The 19,911-nt window shown below is 42.8% G+C and overlaps 2 protein-coding genes across 7 annotated transcripts in view; one reads left to right on the top strand and one right to left on the bottom strand.

Annotated features, from left to right (window-relative positions):
- Positions 1-19,911, top strand: part of FAM114A1 (family with sequence similarity 114 member A1) — a 50,848-nt gene that overhangs the window by 2,246 nt on the left and 28,691 nt on the right. For 3 of the 5 annotated variants that reach the window (XM_082238182.1, XM_082238181.1, XM_082238180.1), the window contains exons 2-3: positions 1,368-1,432; positions 19,100-19,414. In XM_082238182.1, the coding sequence (XP_082094308.1) occupies positions 1,368-1,432; positions 19,100-19,414 (380 nt within the window). Of the gene's footprint in view, positions 1-1,367; positions 1,433-16,171; positions 16,299-18,229; positions 18,336-19,099; positions 19,415-19,911 lie in introns of those variants that run through there. The other 2 variants (XM_082238184.1, XM_082238183.1) reach the window with 2 other exon arrangements.
- LOC309540834 (toll-like receptor 6) lies at positions 4,703-10,254 on the bottom strand. Of its 2 annotated transcripts, none has more exons than XM_082238118.1 (2): positions 9,704-10,254; positions 4,703-7,654 (listed from the first exon to the last, which is right to left on the bottom strand). In XM_082238118.1, the coding sequence occupies exon 2, from the start codon at positions 7,591-7,593 to the stop codon at positions 5,206-5,208; it is 2,388 nt and encodes a 795-aa protein (XP_082094244.1). In that variant the 5' UTR covers positions 7,594-7,654; positions 9,704-10,254; the 3' UTR covers positions 4,703-5,205. The 2 variants fall into 2 exon arrangements, with proteins under 2 accessions (XP_082094244.1, XP_082094245.1); XM_082238119.1 differs by having other exon boundaries at positions 9,708-10,254.

Here is a 19,911-nt window from a genome sequence, read left to right as displayed (position 1 = left end):
TTCTTCACCAGAGCAGTGGTATTTGCGCTCCAAGTCATGCCCTGATCCATAGTCACTCCCAAAAACCTGAATTCCGCCACCCTCTCCACCCGTTCCCCTATATACTGTACACACCAACTTGGACCCCCTATATAGGAATATTTAATCACAGTCATGGCTGCAAGCCTAAACATGTACATATGACACATTTAAAGCACATCCGGCCCCCCCCAAAAAAAACCTGGGAGAAGTGTAGTTTACTCCTCAAAGAACTACAATTTCAGTTCCCATACCAAACTACAGTACCCAGGACAGTAAGGAGCTTACATCCGAGTGAACATACTTGCTTACATTTTTCTAATTGAAAGCAATGAGAAGTTAATGATCCAAACCTGAGATCATGGTTAAGCTCTCTTCTTTAACCATAACACAATAAGACACAAAAGGAGAAGCCACTGGCAGAAAGAAGGGGGGGGGGAATTCAGGCAGCAGTTCTTAAGCATGGGAAGTGTTTCAAAGTGTTAATAAAATAGTATTATTATTTCATTCTTCTCTTACTCCTGTGACTAATCAGCTAAACATTATTTTACTGGCAGGCAGCCCTACAAACATTTATAAGCCATTTACCTGGAAGTAAACCCACTGACTTCAATAATATGATTCCTAGTGTGTACTTTAGAAATGGATGTCCAAAATGTAAAGTCATATAGATGAAAGGGGCTGAAAGCTCCCTCCCCAATACAGAAGCTTTTATCACACAGTGGAAAACACAAGAGTACATTGCAAAAGTCTGGCTACATGCCACAAACATACAGGATGGTAAAGTGTGGATCATCACTACTAGCCAATCTGACTTATTAAAAAACAAATTTCAGTAACCAAATATAGTAAAGTGTTGGGTTCGGGTCAGGAAGAGAAGGGTCAAAATCTCCACTTTGCCATGCCACAGAGATGGGCAACTTGTGATCCCCTGAATGTAATTGGACTACAACTCCTGTCGGTCCCTAACCATTGGTCGTGCTGGCTGGAACAAAAGGCAGTTGGAGCCCAGCAATGTCCAAAGAGCCGCAAGTTCCACACCCCTGGTCTTGAGCAAGGAACTATATCTCACAGGCTAGTGAAAACAGGATTATGACCTGGGTTCTTTGGTCTGGCTTCCCAACCTACTGTATAAATTATACTACTTGCCCCCTACTTTCTGACATTCTTATATTCAAAATAGGAATTATACAAAATAATATGCACTGGCTCTCATTCAAGAAAGGTTTGGTGTAGGAAATAAGGCTTGGGTGTATTACTTTCATAGGTCAGTAATGTATAGAACAGTTTCTAGACCTATGCTCATATGACTGCTTTTTCCAAGTACAGGTAATATTTTTCTTCCCCAGGTCATGTGGCAACCAGAACTATACACTGCAACATCTCAGAATATAAAACAAGGCAACGAACATGCGTAAGTGAATGAATCAATGAATGAATTTATTATTATGGTCACAGACTAGTTCTGACTCACTTACAATATCAGGAAAATCATAAAGCACGATAGGGATACATTGAATTGCAATTGGGTATAACAGGGACAATACAGATATAGCAGCAGTTAAAAATATATAAGTTAAATCTTAATCACTAAAATATAACCTAAAATTGTTATTTAAAACCTTAATCATTTTGGTAATACAGTCATACCTCGGGTTACAGACGCTTCAGGTTGTGTTTTTTCAGGTTACAGACTGCCCAAACTCGGAAGTACCGGAGCAGGTTACTTCCGGGTTTCAGCAGTCGTGCATGCGCAGAAGCGCTAAATTGCGCTTTGTGCATGCGCAGAAGCGCCGAAACACAACACACACGTGCGCATATGCACCGCTGTGGGTTGCAAATGCTGCGGGTTGCGAACGTGCATCCCGTACGGATCACGTTCGCAACCCGAGCATCCACTGTACAGCTTGTTCCCTAAGTTTTAGGGCAGACGCACAGAATTGGCCCACCCTTAGCGTGATCTTTGGATCCTTGTCCTCTACCAGGAGTTTTAGACATTGAAGTTTGGACCCATTTGGAGATTTTTGTATAACAGGGGTGATAAATACCGAGCATATATCCCCAGAGAAACGGCAGTGTAACAAGACATGAGAGACAGTTTCTACCTCCATCAAGCCGCAGGGGAAGACTCGTTCCACGTATGGTTTGCCCTTGAATCTGTCCTGCAATAAGGCAGATGGCAGCACGTTGAACCTGGCAAGGGTAAACGACCGTCTGTATTTAGGTATTTGTAATTTGGACAGATATATTGCTGAGGTGAACCCTCTCCCATTGTCTTTTATTGCTGGGTGTTTATTCATCTCACTCACATGGCATTGTAGTTCCACATCCCAAATTCATTGGCGGATTATTGCTCTAGCTTTCTCATAACCTACAGCTATCAGGGCCTGTGAGGAAAACCTCAAGCCTCTTCGCTTTTCGTGAAGTGTAGCTTTCCATTTGGATTGGTAGGAATCCAATAGGGTTACAGGTGCCAACCCGACAGGGGGGAAAAAGTTTTACCCAATAATGGATCTTCAGGGTCCATATCCAAGCACTGACAGGGATTTGCCCAACCTCCTAGCGGACAGCTATGTTAGACATGCAAGAAGGGATCCCTAACACACAGTGATACAACTTAGTTTGGAAGGATTCTAAGGGATCAAGATTTAGGAAGCTGCAAATCTGGGAGCTGTATGTCAGCTGTGTTAATACTTTCGTAACAAAGACCTGAGAGGCTGCCTGAATATATTGGCCCCCTTTTCCATATAAATACTTTATAAGAGCTTTGGTAGATCTTTGGGCATTTGCAATAGTATTTTTAACCTGGTAATGCTGGTAATATCCTGAAAGGTTATGCCCAGGTATTTAAAAGACGATACCTGTTCTATGGGTCAATTATCGATTCTCCATTTGTGTCTCATTCTTTTTTTAGAGAACACCATGACTTTGGATTTAGTGTAGCTGATTGTTAATTGTTTGGCTTTTCAATGGGCTGTGAGAGATCTTAAAAGTTTTCTTAGGCCCACACAGGAGAAGGAAATCAGAACTGTGTCATCTGCGTACAAGAGAACCGGGAGGGGCGTACCAGCCAATTTAGGGGGGTGGGCATTTTCTTTCTCCATGTTTCCTACTAAGGAGTAAATATAGAAGTTGAATAAAATGGGAGCAAGGACACAGCTTTGTTTAACACCATGGTAGGTTTGTATTTCCTTAGATAAATGGCCCTGTCGGTCACACCCAACCTGGGCCCGAATGTTTTCGTATAAGCTGTGGATGAGACGCAGTAGATGTCTGTCTATGTTTGAGGCACTTAGTTTTTCCCAAAGCCTATCTTGTGATATTAAATCAAAGGCAGATGAAAGCTGCATAGAGGGATCCTTTTCTTGAGGTATATTTTTCCGCAAGATGTTGGAGTACTAGGCCTTGGTCTAAAGTGGTTGGTTTGCCTTGAAACCAGCTTGTGCTTCTGAAAGGACATATTCTCGCTACATCCAATCCTCAGGTTTATTACATAAGTGGGCAGCACAGAGTTTACTAATAATGCTTAGGAGACTAATTGGTCTGTAATTAGCAGGGTCAAACCTGCTCCCTTTCTTGTATATTGGGAAGATGATTGCTAGTCCCCAATCCTCTGGGATAGTAGCCGATTGATCTATGCTGGTAAACGGCAGCAAGCACTGGGCCCACCATTCAGCATTGGCCTTGAGGAGCTCAAGGGAAATATTGTCTGTGCCAAGAGCTTTGCCAGGTTTAAGAGACTGAATAAGCCTGCAGGCTTCTTCAGTTGACACCGGGGGCCACTCAGCCCTGGTATCACTTAAGAGGTAGGGACTGAGCCTGTAGATGTTTTTTGTGTATAGGGATTGGAAGTATGACTCCCATGCCCCAACAGGGATGGAGTATTCCACTTTGGAGGGGGAGTCTTGCCATCCCTTTGCAACAATTTTCCAAAAGGTAGCTGAGTCTCTCCTTCGAGAATGCGTAAGTGAGCTCAAATGAGTTTAAGTGCAAGGGTAAAGACTTAAAGTTTACCAGGCTTTTAGCCTGCTGTGGTTGTTTTTAGTGCTGCCTTTTTTTTATTTATTAGATTTTATTGGTGATTGTAAAATGGTATGAAGATTTTTAATGGAAGAGTAATATAGAAATGCATTAAATAAATAAATATTTTGCCTGCAGAAAGCCCCAGAATCAGTCCCTGGCATTGCCAGCTAAAAGGATCAAGCAGTGGATAATAGGAAAGAGTATCTGCCTGGGACCCTGGAGAGCCAAAGGCTGTCAGAGTAGACAATACTGGGGTAGATAGACCATTATATGACACCTTCATATTTTTCAAAATAGCTGGTTTCCTACAGCTAGGCTATATTAAGGTTATTATAGGTATAATAACTATGAAAGCATAAATACAGCAAGCTTAATATGAATTCCTGTCTTAATATGTACGAATAAAACTCTATGCTTCCTATTCTCCCTTGCTTGGTCTAAGTGGGCTCCCTTTGCAATGTCAGCTTTTAGTATGTGATACCTGGCAGGAATTATATATGTAGGGATACGTTCTAACAAAATGAGTGTTTTCAGTAAATACCGGTACTTTTTTGATAGGCATTCACAATGCACAAAATTGGAAGACAGCACAAAGACTAACTATTCACAAAGCAGTCTCTGATGTTTTCAACAATACATGGGTGCACAAAAGTTCCTCTCATACCAGCAGATCTGTTTATTTTTATATAAATTCAGCTCAATGAAAACTGACTTTAATGCTACAACTCTAAACGACTTCTTCATTGTTTGGAAGCTAAACATGATTATTCAACCATACAACAGGGGTTAGCAATTTTTTTCAGCAAGGGGCCAGTCCACTGTCCCTCAGCCCTTGTGGGGGGCCAGACTATATTGGGGGGTGGGGGAAATGAACGAATTCCTATGCCCCACAAATAACCCAGAGATGTATTTTAAATAAAAGCACACATTCTATTCATGTAAAAACACGAGGCAGTCCCCACAAATAACCCAGAGATGCATTTTAAATAAAAGGGCACATTCTACTCATGGAAAAACACGCTGATTCTTGGACCGTCCGCGGGCTGGATTTAGAAGGCAATTGGGCCGCATCTGGCCCCCCAGGCCTTAGTTTGCCTACCCATGCCATACAACATGAACATTACTGATATAATGAAATCTGCATATGATTATTTTAATATAAATTTAAATAAGTGAAAATGCTCTCTCTTCTTCGTTGCTGGACAGTTTAACGTAAATAGCTGCCCGAAGATTAGACCAGAAAAGTCCATGCTTGCTTTTCTCCTTTGGCCACTCCAAGTACGTTCTCTTGGCCATGAGAGCTTTCAGTTTGTGGTACCTGGTAGGAATGATGTATGCAGGGATTGGTTCAAGCACAATCAGGATTAAACTGTCAGCATTTTCACTGAATAACTTGTGATGGGCAAAGTAAAGCTCATAATGACACCATTCGCTCTGCACAAAGTAAGGAGACAACACAAAGATCGACTTGTAACTTTTCTCAATGCAGTCTATGATATTCTCCACAATGCTCTTGCCTGCAACAAAGTTCCTCTCGTGCTGGCAGATCCGTATGGAGCCATCCTCCTTCTCCAAGTTTGGAATCAATACGTTTTTCACCCACTCAGAATCATGTTCACTGTAGGAGATAAAAGCATGGAACTCTATGTTGGGGAGCAGGTCTTCAGGATTACTCTTCCGAATCCTGTGTTTTGCTTGAGTCCACTTCCACATCATCTTCAAATACCATGGAACGTCAAAACGGATGCAGAGGAAGGAAACAGTGGCTACTAAGACCACGGTAATAATTATAACTATCGTAATCAGAAGACTCACGTTGCAAACAACTTCAGAGACGTGAAAGTCCTTTAAAAGGGTCCCCCTTAAGTAATCTGGGTACTCGCACACATAAGCGTCAGGCCAGCCAACCAACTCCATAGATCCTTGCTTTTGAAGACTGATGAACTGTCTTAATTCACAGGTACATGTGAATGGATTGTGTCCTGCTTTTAGCTGTTTGATGCCTTGACACGTCTGGTAGAATTCAGAAGATGGTGAGACAACAGAGTTCATTTCTATATTCAGGAACCTCAGATTTCTAAACTGACCACATTCAGGCAGACTAGCTAGTTTATTGGATGCCAAATTTATTTCTTCTAAAGCATTCAGCTCTATAATCTCTTTGGAAATACTTGAAATCTGGTTGTTTTGAAGATCAATCATTTGAATATTGACTGGCAGACATCGAAAGACTGATTCAGACAACTTATTAAATGACAAATCTAATTCAACCAGATTTTTACCCCAGTCACACTTATTCTCATGGTCTTCATATTGCAATAAATTCAGGCTCATATCCAAATATTTCAAAGATGCCATGTGACTGGTCATTAAACTTACTCTGACAAGTTTTTTGAACTGATTGCTTTTTAAAATGAGCTTTTCAAGGAACATTAAGTCCTTGCAATTTTGAAAAACGGTGTCTGTAAAACTGTTATTTGAAAAGCATAAGTAAGTAAAATGACTAGGGTTTGAGGGGCAAAGCATGTGTATCAAACCTGCATCAGAAATGGTCAAGGCTGTAAGGTTCATCTCCGAAAACAATTCCAACAGATATTTTGCATCAGAACGAAACGTAGTCAATGTAGTCTGCTTAATTGTCAAAGCTTTGAGTGAAGTTTTTGTATACTTAAACTCTATTGAATTTGGAGCTTCCAACTGTGATGCATTGGCTATAACAAAATATTCAATGGTTGATTCCCATACAGTCTGAAGAATTTCAATGAAGTCTTCCCAGTCACATTGTATATTGTTCAGTGTTAGGTTTAGTAATGTTGAGTTTTTGTTAAGTTTCAGCAGGAAAGTTCTTAAGTCATTGACTTGTGCTTCTTGGATATTTGACAGCTCTAAACTTTCTGTTACATTGATTTCTAGATCTGGCAATACTTGATAATCATTGTTTGGTGGGAATATAATCTGAAGGCTCCTTGTATTGAACACTGGAAGATTTCCATGGATATATTCAGAGAGGTCTTCTAGGCCCAAGAACAGAGTTTCCAGTTGTAAATGTGCAAGAACACTGAAATCTGATTTCTGAATTCTTCTAGCACTGAGGCCAAGATATTCCAGCTTCAACATTTTGCTAAATTCCGGGCATGTGGGCATGTCTACATAGTTATTGTAAGAGAGATCTAGATGCCTGAGACTTGTAACAGGATGACAAGAAAGACTTTGCAAGTTGTTATAGGATAGATCTAGATGTTCTAAGTCTTCATTGTACTGGAAGACACTGAAGTTCAGCTTTCCAATGAGATTATGAGAAAGAATTAGTACCTGGAGCTTAGAAGAAGAACTGAAATCTGAAATCTGAAGTTCAGAGATACTGTTATATGACAAATCCAACACTGTCATTTGTGCTGGAAGGTTCTTAGGTACTTTAACTAAAAATCTGTTGGAAAAGTCCATAATCAATCCTTTCCCCGCAGAACATTGGATGTTATTCCAGAAGATTATTCCAAGGAAGAAGGCACTAAGGAAATGGTTGGTGACTGAACTTCTTTCATCTACCATCATGCATGAAGATACTTTAAATGTTTTTACTGGTGACTTTCATCACTCCACATTGACCACAGGCCTGTAGGAGGAGAAATGCAGCAGCATGTTAATGAAATCACATCAAGTAGTTCAAAATGAATTATAGCAGCTATAATTCCTGGATGCCTTGGACTCTTATTTCCTATTTGTTTTAGTTGATGAGAACCATGAAGATGTATGTGCATGCACACACAAGCAGACACATGTTTTGAAGAAAAATATTCTGATTAAATATTCTGAGTTCTACTTAATAAAAGCTTTCCTTTTGAGAAATAATTGTGCCATCAATTCTGAAGCTTGATTTAGCTCTCATTTTGCTGATCCTTTCCTAATTAGTTCCCGCTATTGTAACATGAGAGGGAATTTCTTCCTTTCCAGAAATAACAGTCACTGTATTCTATCAGAATACAATTGTTTTGCGTGCTCTGAGCTACAGGAATGTGAATTGGAAATGATACAGAATTCGTAAGATTTGTTACCCAGAGCTTAGGCAATGCCAACTGGGACTTGTTATTTGAGGGCCCGTCCTAACAGTTAAAAGGGAATTAACATTGGTTTTGGGGAGCAGGGAGGATTACTAGTATTTACCTTTAATCGTAAAATTTGGTGTGTATCCCTCAGTTCTATTCTCGAATACTGAGAATAGAATCAAGTGAAACTGTCTTGTTTACATCTTACAGCCTGTATCTCATGCCAAATAGTTAAATGATTTCAGCTTTGACTCCATCGAGCTATGTCAGTTATTGCTTCTGTGGTGCATTTCAGTCATCCTTACAAAGCACTGCTCATGACCATTTTACCTTTGGAAATTGAGGCCCAGAACTCTCCCAGTGAGTTCACAGCTCATGCAGAGCCTAGAATCGACCTGCCATACATGGTGCCTGGGTTGGAAGGTGGGGCAGTAGAACTTGGCCCAACCATCAGGCCCACATTGGGCCCAATGCTTTTGTGTGACAGCAGCAAGGGGATCCAGTGGACCCCAGTCCCACCCCCTTTTTGCTGGCTACTGCCAGCAGGGATGCAAACAGTGACACTTCCATCCAACCATTTGACATGTGGAAGGACGGATTGCTCCCTTAAGTAGGGATTTGACCCCAGACCCCTCCAGACTTAATGTGACATTCTCACCACTAGGCTACACCAGTTTATTTATCACACACTTCCTGCTAGGGGCTCAGGACAGTACTGCACATGGTTCCTTCACAACTTTGTGCATTGGGTCAGGCTAAAATAGACTGACTGGCCCAGTAAGTTATATTGTTGTAAAGGGATTGGAAACTATTACTGTTTGTTTTTTTCAATTCATTAACAATTCAATCCTTTGCATGTTAACTCAGAAATTATATGAATTTGTTGTTTGCAAATGTGCGACTAAATGGATGTGCATTGCCTATAGGACTGGGTTAACAGTCCTGGACAACCAGGATACACACTACCCTGGTATGGGTGCCTAGGGGATGAGAAAGAGGAGATGGGAAAATTTGACTCGGATGGAGCATGAGACTCTTAATCTCATAGTCGTGGGCACAAGATTCCTGCCTTGCAGGGGGTTGGACTAGATGACCCTTGTGGTCCCTTCCAACTCAACAGTTCTATGATTCTGTGACTCCTTTGAAGCCTTGATGTCCCTCAAGGACAGCATTGTTGTTTTTGTATCTTTATTTTAGATTTGGTTGTGATATATGTGGAAATTGTTCAGTTTGGTTTTGTATTTTTTAATGTTTCATTTATTGTTTATGACTACTTTTGAGTACACTACTGTTACGACTACTGTTGTGGTTATGTATTTTTTAATGTTGTAAGCCGCCTTGATCATGGTCTGAACTGTGGATAGGTGAAGTACAAATATGTATTATGTATGTATTGGAAACAAGTAGACTTACTTTTGAGTACACGTGTACTGGGCTGCACTGTCCAAGGAACTTGACATGTTCAAGTTATGATTCAAGTTTTTGACATCTGACAAGTTATGTTGAGGGAACTTGACGTTTTCGTCAGTTCCAGCAACAGAAACAAAAGCTGAAGGAGCCCCTCTCTTCCGGGTGGTGGGGAAAAGGGAAGTGAAACTAAGGCAGAAATCCAGACTCACCTACTTGGGAGTAAGTCCCATTGAGTTCGAGGGGGCTTGCATCCGAGTAGAGGGGCGTTGCACAGGATCGCAGGGCACTCAAGAAGGGAAGGCGCGTGATGCAAAGAAAACCAGCACCACGCTCCACCACGGTGGTCTCCTGCTCTCACTGCCTGCTTTGTTCACCGTGGGAAACAGTCGAGACGGAGTTCACTTCTGGCCGCCGAAGCGCACGGGAGCGTAGCGTGAGCTACCGCGGCTCGCCTCCTCCTCCTGCTGCTGCTGCTGTGAAGTCTGCCTGCTTCAGATTTGTTGGGGACGGAGCTAGAAAAAGAGCCCCGCCCACTCTGTACTTGTCCGGCCCCATTGCCTCCCCACATCTCCTCTCCACCCCCGCTTTCCGTCAGAGAAGGGAGGAAGAAAGCGCGGAGCAGCGCGCAAGCTCAGTGACTGGGGGCCTTGGGAGGTTTTGAAGAAGAGGTTGGATGGCTATCTGTCATAGAGGATTTAGCTAAGATTCCTGCATTGCAGGACTAAATGACCCTAGGGGATCCTTTCCAACTCTACAATTCTGTGATTCAACAACAAGAACACTTGCCCAGAAGTAATAAAATATGTATTTGTTTGTTTTCCTGCTTCCTATTAAAATACAACTGCTGTTGCTTTTGCACTATCTGTCACTAGCTCTCTACTGATTTGGTTGTTGTCGTCACCTCCCCATATTTATTCTTTCTCCGCTCTGATCCAGTGGTGTCCAAACTTTTTTCAAAGAGGGCCAGATTTGATTAAGTGAAGGGCTGTGAGGGCCAACCAAAGTTGTTAACCTAAAATAAGGATTGAAGTTGTTGAGCTTCTTAAAATTATTTTACCCCAAAGTTATTTTACCCCAGGAAATAAACTGCCACAGGGGCTGGGTTAAACCAACCGGCGGGCCACATTAGGTCCCCGAAACGGACTTTGGACATGCCTGGTCAATATACCATCCAGGAGTTCCCCACGCCTGTTAAGGAAAAGACAGTGTTGCCTGTTCAAATGGCATTCCCGGTTTCAATTCATAGCTGTTCTTTTTAAACACCCTTTTGTTTATTTTGAAATATGCTACTTACTGAGAAGGCTGTGTTCATTCTTGCTTTTGAGAAACATCCGACGCTCCTTAAGAGCAGGAATCAGTCTGGCTCAAAGAATAGTCTACTCCTCCCTTGTTTGAGGTGCTTGCTTGAGAGAGAACCCCATCCCCACAGGTGGCAGTGGTGATAAGAGTGATGGAGACTAGATCATGGATAAGAGTGGGAGAGACTGAACAGCAACCTTTGCCAACCTGATGCCCTCTAGATGTTAGACTGCATCTCCTGTGGAGTGCCAGGAGTGCCTTTTACCAGTTTTGGCAGATAAAAAAGCTACAGCCATTTCTGGATTGGTACGAGCGCAAAATATGGTCTGAAGCTCAACATCAAAAAAACAAAGATCATGGCCACTGGTCCCATCACCTCCTGGCAAATAGAAGGGGAAGAAATGGAGGCAGTGAAAGATTTTACTTTCTTGGGCTCCATGATCACTGCAGATGGTGACAGCAGCTACGAAATTAAAAGACGCCTGCTTCTTGGGAGAAAAGCAATGACAAACCTAGACAGCATCTTAAAAAGTAGAGACATCACCTTGCCAACATAGTAAAAGCTATGGTTTTCCCAGTAGTGATGTATGGAAGTGAGAGCTGGAACATAAAGAAGGCTGATCGCTGAAGAATTGATGCTTTTGAATTATGGTGCTGGAGGAGACTCTTGAGAGTCCCATGGACTGAAAGAAGATCAAACCTATCCATTCTGAAGGAAATCAGCCCTGAGAACTCACTAGAAGGACAGATCCTGAAGCTGAGGCTCCAATACTTTGGCCACCTCATGAGAAGAGAAGACTCCCTGGAAAAGACCCTGATGTTGGGAAAGATGGAGGGCACAAGGAGAAGGGGACGACAGAGGATGAGATGGTTGGACAGTGTTCTTGAAGCTACCAGCATGAGTTTGACCAAACTGCGGGAGGCAGTGGAGGACAGAAGTGCCTGGCGTGCTCTGCTCCATGGGGTCACAAAGAGTCGGACACGACTAAACGACTAAACAACAACAACAAATAGCTTGTTCACAGCACTGGTAACTTCAAGGCTGGATTACCAGCATGCACTCAATGTACCCTTGAGGTTGGTCTGGAGGCTGCAGCTAGAGCAGCACCTGGTGGCTAGGTTGCTTGGGGGAGTAAACCACCTCCAGCATGCAACATCTTGTTTGAGGGATTTGCATTGGCTGCCAATTTGCTGCTGGGTTAAGGTTTTGATACTGTTATAAATCCCCAAATCTCATCCCAATGTGAGATTCCCAGGATCCCGGTGTTTTGTGTTTCCTTTGAAAATGAGGCACAACGGGTATCTTTATGATACATGGGATATTTATACATCTATACAACCTGACCCTATGATTGGCAGGTTCAAAGCATTACACTCCAAGAGGGTCTTGTTCCTCCCATTGCTGCAGTCTTGGATTCAAAAAGAAATAAAATGTGGCTCTTTGTCCCTCTGCTTAGCTTGCTGTGTTTAACAGACTGACACTTTTTCTCTCTAGCTCACAACCCAGGCAACTGCAATCCTAAAAACTCCATTCTGCTTTTTCTCTGCTAACTATCTCTCAGCTGTCCAGTATATAGTATTCGCTTTGTTAATAGCTCATTACCTTCATTTTGTTCTTCTTGATGGCTCTTCTCCTAGGCAACTTCATGGGCATGGAAAAACTGGTTTGGTCTGTATTTTGACACTGCTAAATTCAGCCTCTACCAGCCCATCTTAATAATCTAAGCATTACTTAAACTCCAACACTCACTAGACCCAGTAATTTAGGGGAGTCAAGGCATTCACAAACTCATAATACTAACATGCATGACCCTATAGAGTTTGGGACTAAGTTACTTGAGATACTGCCCTTATCCCTTATAGACCCAGCAGGTCACTGATTTGCAGGAGAATTTCTAAAATACGAGAGGTCCTCTCAATAGCAACTCAGAACAGGGTTTTCAGCATGGCTGCCCATTTTGTAGAACAGCATTGCATCTGAGATATGACAACCCCTCCCTAGCGTTACTTTCTGAAAATGATGGAAGACATTTTTGTTTCAACAAGCTTTTTCAGGAGTACGAAAAGTTATTTGCCTTAGCTGTTCATTCTGTATTGTTTTTAAACCTATCCTTAGTAGTTATTTTCCAAACTATTTTTAGCTGTTTGATGGTATGTTTGTAAATCACATTAAGACACACATGTAAAAGGAAATGTATAAATTAATAGATGGTGATAACGATGATATCACCCATCACTTTTTCTGTATTTGAAAGGCACTAGGTTCTTCAAATGTACAGAAATATAACAATATCACATCTTACTAGGTTGGAATTAGTCTGCAATTAACAGAAGACAGTAAAATGCACAGAAATGTTTTACATCTCTATTGAAAAAATGGCAATTTGGAATTATAAGTAAAAAAATCAATGGAAAAGAAAGGAAAGCATGGGTGTTAACATGTTTGATAAAGAATGGGTATGTAAACATGATTATGAGATTATTTACATAAAAAATACAAGTCGCCAATATGACACCCATGGGTACAATGGCTGCGCTGAGGTCTTCTCCTGGTGTCCACAAAGCCTTTAAGCACACACACACACACACACAGTGCCCTCTTGAGCATAAGGTGGTGAGCATAGTTACCTTTTCCTCCCTTGAAAATTAATTATAGCTAAAGGAAGAAGTTGAAAGTGTGACACTCCAAGTGTTTTCCAGCTGGGTTAGGTTCTGTAGGATAAACCAAGTTCCTATTTGTTTCTTAGGTCACTTGGTTTTGCTGGGCTGACAGAGTCATAGTAGTATTTCACCATTACAGCAGCATTCCTGCAGTGCAAGAGAGATCACGCTGGGAGCTCCTTGTGCCTATGAGCTGCCCTGGTGGTGCCAACAGCAGGCCATCTGGGTGTTTTGGCCTGAGACCCTAGTCCAAGACCTGTGATGTCCTGACCTAACACTGTTTATAATCAGGAAAAGTGCTTCATTTTGTAACAAACATAAACTGGATTTATTCTTCCCTAAGACCCAAAGGTGGTGCTATTTGGTTAATTATAGGACAAGGTGGTGGTTAGTTATATTAAATTAGTATTAACAATATTAACTGTGGAGCACTTGTAAATTGTCCATGGAAGATTTCAGGAGTGAATAATAAATAAATAAATAAATAAAAGTCTTCTTACACCCCCTGTTAAACCTGAACCAGTAGTACTGCAATGTTCCTGATGCTGGCTGGAGTCCTGAACAGGACCGTCACGTAGCTATCCCGCAGTTCACTGCAACATTTTGGGGCATTCCCCCACTTCTCCCAACACTAAATAGGGTGGTCCTGTGATCAGTAGGACAGTGAAATGGGGCCACCACCACAGACAATTAAGGGCTTCTTATTCCCCAGCTTTGGAGAAAGAAAATATTAGACTGTGAATTAAAAAAACAAACAAACAAAATGAGTATGGTTCTGGGGAAGAGACACAGAAGATGAAGGCGGCTGAGCATCAGTTAAAAAGGAAAGCGGGAGCAGGGAAGAGGAAGAGGAATGGCCTGGCTCAGACCCTGATAGCTAACCTTATAGTATTTTGGAGGGAGCTGGAGAATTTAAGCTGAGGCAGGAGTCACAAAGCATTTTACAACCATGATACATCTGGATTTCTGAGTTCCATGGACATCATCCCTTTGAGTCACTTCTTTCTCCTGTCCCCTGACATCCCCCACTCAAGATACGGAGGTGGGAAGCACCACTCATCTTTCACTTTTCTAAGTGATTTGGGTAAAAGTCAGATTAAGTACAAAGCCACATAGAAGAGGAAGGAGTAAAAAGCTTCGGTCATCAACTTTCCTCCTTGAATGCAATGTACTTTTCAAGGGAGTAAATGTGCACCTCCCATCTCTAAAACCCCATTTCTAAACATTTAAGTATCTCAAGAAATCAAAAGTGATCAGTTATACAGAACCACGCAGGGCAGGAGGTGGAGAATCACTGTGCAATCCTTATACTCAGCTAGCACCAGTCCACCCATGAGGCAAGGTGAGGCCACCACCTCAAGCAACAGGATCCACAGGGACAGCAGATCCTGATGCAGATCATTATTCCCCCCTCATTCCTGATGTAGATCTTCCCTCACCCCTTCTTCCCTGGAGAAGAGGGAGGTGCCATTTGGAGGTCTGCTACAGGTGCCAAAATATCTCTGGCCAGCAGTCCACTCTGTGGCAAGTCCCATGAGGTATGCAGATATAGGACTAAAGCCCAAGCCCCTCAAAACTTACGAGGAATTCACTTATTGAAGAAACATTCTTAGGGCAGTGCCATATGAGATGCTGAAAATATACCCCCTCACCCCACCATCCCTGCACTGTCGCCAACAGACCCTCCAAAGGTCCCTATTTTCCAGGGACAGCTCCAAATTTACAAAAGCTGTCCCAGCAGTCCTTTCTTTTTTTTTCAGGGGGTAGTCAAGAGTACGCAGTACCAGCAGCTCTTACAGGGAACCAGGCAGAGGGCCTTCTCGGTAGTGGCACCCACCCTGTGGAACGCCCTCCCACTAGATGTCAAAGAGAAAAATAACTACCAAACTTCTAGAAGACATCTGAAGGCAGCCCTGTTTAGGGAAACTTTTAATGTTTAATAGGTTATTGTATTTGGGTGTTTTGTTGGAAGCCGCCCAGAGTAGCTGGGGAAACCCAGCCAGATGGGCGGGGTATAAATAATAAATTGTTGTTGTTGTTAAAAAGTGTGGCACTTACTGTAACAACTGATGAGTGCTGGCACCTATTTGTCTAGAAAACCTCTGCATCCCAGTTTCTGATTTGATCCGGGAATGTCCCGCTTTTCCTTAGGACGTCCCTATTTTCATCGGAGAAATGTTGAAGGGTATGGAATTATGTGACCGTGGAGCCAATGAGATAAATAAACTAAACAAACTTTAGAAGGCATCTTTTTCTATAGGCAAGTTTTTTTTAAAAAAAAATTAATGTTTTGTTACGTTTTTATATCTGTTGGAAGTCGCCCAGAGTGGCTGGGGCAACCCGGTCAGATGGGTGGGGTATAAATAATAACGATGATGATGATGGAATAGGAAGTCCCTGTTTTCATCTGAGAAATGTTGGAGGACATAGCCAAAAGCTGTCCAGAGCTTCACAGCGAGCCTTGTTGCCGTTTGGAAGAAGGCAGAGTAGGGAAAGAAGCGAAAAGTTTGGGAATTGCCTCCAAACTGAGACGCCAGCGGGCAGCTTTCTCTGCCTGCTCCGTTCCTCGCGCCAGAGGGCATAGTCCGGGCTTCCCTCCCTTTTCCGAGCAGGGTAAAATCCGAGCCTGCCGGCAGGCGGTAACCGCTTCGTGTCGCGCCGCCCTGCTCCTCCGGAAGAGCCGCAAGCCTGGCGGTGGGAGGACCAGGCCGGAGAAAGCTCTGCCCCCCGGCCCGGCCCTCCGCTCCCGCCCCTCGGCTCCTCTCCCTCTCCCGGCCTGTGCCGACGTGGCCGGGCGGAGAGCGGAAGGCGCCCGGGGTGCGCCAAGCAGGCAGCGGCTCAGCGGTAAGGGGCGACGCGGCTTCTCCTCCTTGTCTTTTGCTCCCCTCGGCGACTAGGGGACTTTTGAAGCGCTACTCGCGCCGAAAAGTTTCCTTCCTTTCCCTTGGCGATGGTGTTCAGTATTGATGGGCGAGGAAGAGCCCGGCGTAATCTTCTGCCTGCGAGAAGTTTGCAAGCGGGAGCAGTGAAACTCGCCGCAACCATAACTCAAGCCTTTGTCCCGGGGAAGGGGAAGGGTGGGTACGGGGGGCTCACTGTCGTCTCCAGCCACAAGTTTATATGGGCCCACTTAGGGGAGACATCTCCAAAGGGCAGCAACCGTTGGATGGATGGAGGCGTGGGAGGCTTCCCCTAAAGCGATTCGCGAGAACTGCTTGCAAATCGGTTTGTTTTAAGGAAGGCAGACCCTGTGTGCCATCCCGAGGACGCCTTTCGGTGGCGCCTCCCTGGGAAAATAGATGCTGTGCGCACACAAAAGGGGAACGGGCAAGAGGGCAGTGGGGCTGTCGCCTTCCCATCAAGTAAATAAATAAAAATACATAACTGAAAGTAGAAATTGTAGGAAGATTTTTTTCCTGAGCATTTGGGGTCCAAATAAAGTAATTTAAAACAACTGTTGCGGAGGCAGTTCCTTCCAGATCTGCTAGACAGGTGACAGGGTGTCCTGCTCCCACACCATCCTGGCTTCCTATCCCTCCACTAAAATAAATCCTGGCTGTGCCCATGAGAGGTAGAAAAGTGTGCTTCCTGCATTGCAAGGGGTTAGACTAGATGGCCCTTAGGGTCCTTTCCAACTCTACAATTTGATGAGTCTGTATCCACTGATGTAAAAGGTGTTTGTGTGTGTGTATGCACAACAAGGCACTGGTGACTGACCTGTGCTCCCTGCCACGTGTGCATGTCTGTAAAATGCACGCTTCTTTCTTGTAATGTGTGAATCGGCCATTCCTTTTGAAGTGTGGATTAAGTATTGAAGAACACTGCGTTAAGGCGTTCGCTCTCAGCAGATGTCAGTCTAATCCCAGGCATAGGCTTGTTTAATTTATACCTGTTCATAGCATAAAGGTAAACTGGGCGGCAAACTAGACATAACATGAACAGCCATGCTTGTTATTCATGTGTCTATCCCATTCATGTATAACACAGGGAAGGGATTTATCATTTTAACAGCAGAAGCTGAATGGCTTCTGACACTTTCCCCCAAAGACAGCTCACTTCTAGAATAGGTACCAGTTATTTGTAGTGTGGGAAGCTAAGTTGGACAGGAAGGAGGGTTCAGTTTGCATTACCTGCATACACTTTCTGTTGTAAAATGTCTCTTTGTTGTAAAATGTGTTTCATGTACATGGACACACACAAACACTGTATAGAGCAGTCATGTGAACCAATTACCCATCACACGTCTGGTTGGAACTAATTACCTGTAAAGATAGTTTGGTTTGTTATTTTGCTGTTTGTGTTATGGCATAAGATATTTCAGAGGGTTGCAAGAACTAAACAAAATAAAAGTATTGTAGCACCTTAAACACTTAAGGGATTTATTATGGCATAAACTTTCATGGACTCAAGTCCACTTGGGCAGGTGCATGATAAGATATGTAGCATATTTATGTAACTTTAATTTATTATGTTGTGAGTGGCTGTTAGGGGCTGTCAAACCATATTGATGGTAAAAGAAATCTAAAAAAAAAGTCTGTAATAAATCAAAAGTCAGACATTGCAATGTCAAAGAGTTCTACATTTTAGGTCAGTTTAATTGAATGAGCCAAATTCTACCAAGTGGCTTTGTATTTTCCTTATTATGATAATACAGCAGCCTTACAGGACAGTATATGGAATAAAAGATGGCTGGCCCTTTAGGTAAATTGGGACAGCTATATTTTTTTCTATACTATTATGCAGGAAGGAGTCACTTCTTCTTCTTTCTTCTTCTTCCATTCAAAATGTTTCAATGTGCAGCAAGCACCATGCTTCTAGCTGCTCCAAGCAGTTGCAAATTGTTCTTGAAAAGAAGAGCTGTCGAAGCCTTTGCACCACCATGTAAGTGCTTTAAAATTAAAACAAAAAAATTACTGTACTTTTCTGTGTATAAGACTATGTTTTTTTCTTTAAAAATCATGCTAAAAAGTGGGGGTCGTCTTATACATGGGTAGTGCATAGGGTGAATATTTGATTGGTTGCTGCCACGGCTGTCAGCAGCTATCAGACAGGAGGTGGATTTAGCAACGCGTGTTGGTGAGTGATTTTCGACAATCCCCCCCAAAAAAGCTCAACAACTCTGTGTCATCTCCCCCCATTTTCTTAAATTTGACTCCCCAAAAATAGGGCGCGTCTTATGGACAGAAAAGTACGGTAGTTTGAAGGGTGTTGCATTGAAACAATTGCTGAAATAAAGGAGGGAACCTTCATTTTAGCAGCACCTTGCTATCTGCATGGTGCTTTAAAGTCCCAACTTTGGGGCCTCAAAGCTCAGCCAAATTGAGCAGGTTCAGGTGCACAAGAGACTTTCCTTCACAGCAATGTTGTGTGCCCAGACCAAGCAGGATTGACCTCACCACACATAATGCACAGGAGTAGAATTCTACCTTATGCAAAGCTTCAAAAACTGCTGAAGCACGTTGTAAGGGGGCATTGCAGCTGGTGCCAATTTGGAGGCAAATCTTTCTGAGCCCCTCTTAGCCATGCTTTCATCCCGGTCTAGATGAGAGGAGACACAAATATGTTCAAATAGGAGATTTTTTTTTTTTAAGTTTTCATATACTCACAACATTGTATTACAAACATGTTGATTTCTTTTCCTGCAGAATTTTCTTTTTAAAATGTCAGGTGACGGAAGTGAAGTGTTTACGCAAGAGAAAATATTGGAACATGGCAGCAATGTTTCAGCTTCTGAGAGAGCAATGCAGAATGAAAAGACAGAACAAATACAAGATGATAAGAGGCAACATTCTGAAAGCTCTAGCAATGAACAGGAAGGGGACCAAATGTCTTCAGGGCATCCTTCAAATGTGGAACATTCCAGCGGAGGCATAACTACAGATGTTCCTACTGATTGCAGTGAATCTGTGAGCCTTGAACCAGAACCTGGATCTGAAGAACTGAACAAAAATAATGGCCCAGTAAGATTTTTTTTAAATCTCTTATTTATTTTGTTCATGCAGTATACAAAGATGTGTCATAATTAGAACAGTGATGCAGAGTCCCTAGATGACCATACACACAGTTGCTGGTTATAGAGAGAGGTGGGAGACAGTGACTCAGGGCTGCCATTTTCAGGAACAGGGTAACACAAGTGGGGTTGCCTTGTTCTCCTAGTAGCCAATCCTTCTTAATGTGCCTTGCCAGCCCTTTTTCTGGCTGCTGTTGTTAGTTGTGCACTCCCATATAGCATGCTAAAGGAATGTGCATTGCCATCGATTACTGTGGTTGGCATTATATAAAAATCAGTTCAAACAGAAACAACAGACTATGCTTTTGTCCCTGTAATGTGTGTTTGCATAATATTCTTGCATTCTTCCAAGTGTGGGTTACTGTATGCCTTTGGTTTCTGTGAAGATATGTTTGGGAATGCACAATAGTTTCTGTCTTTGGTTATCAGCGTTCCAAGTCAGCAGCA

Source organism: Podarcis vaucheri (genome assembly GCF_965113315.1).
Source record: "Podarcis vaucheri genome assembly, chromosome: 9".
Lineage (NCBI taxonomy): Eukaryota > Metazoa > Chordata > Lepidosauria > Squamata > Lacertidae > Podarcis > Podarcis vaucheri.
This window is presented reverse-complemented; position numbering and strand designations above follow the sequence as displayed.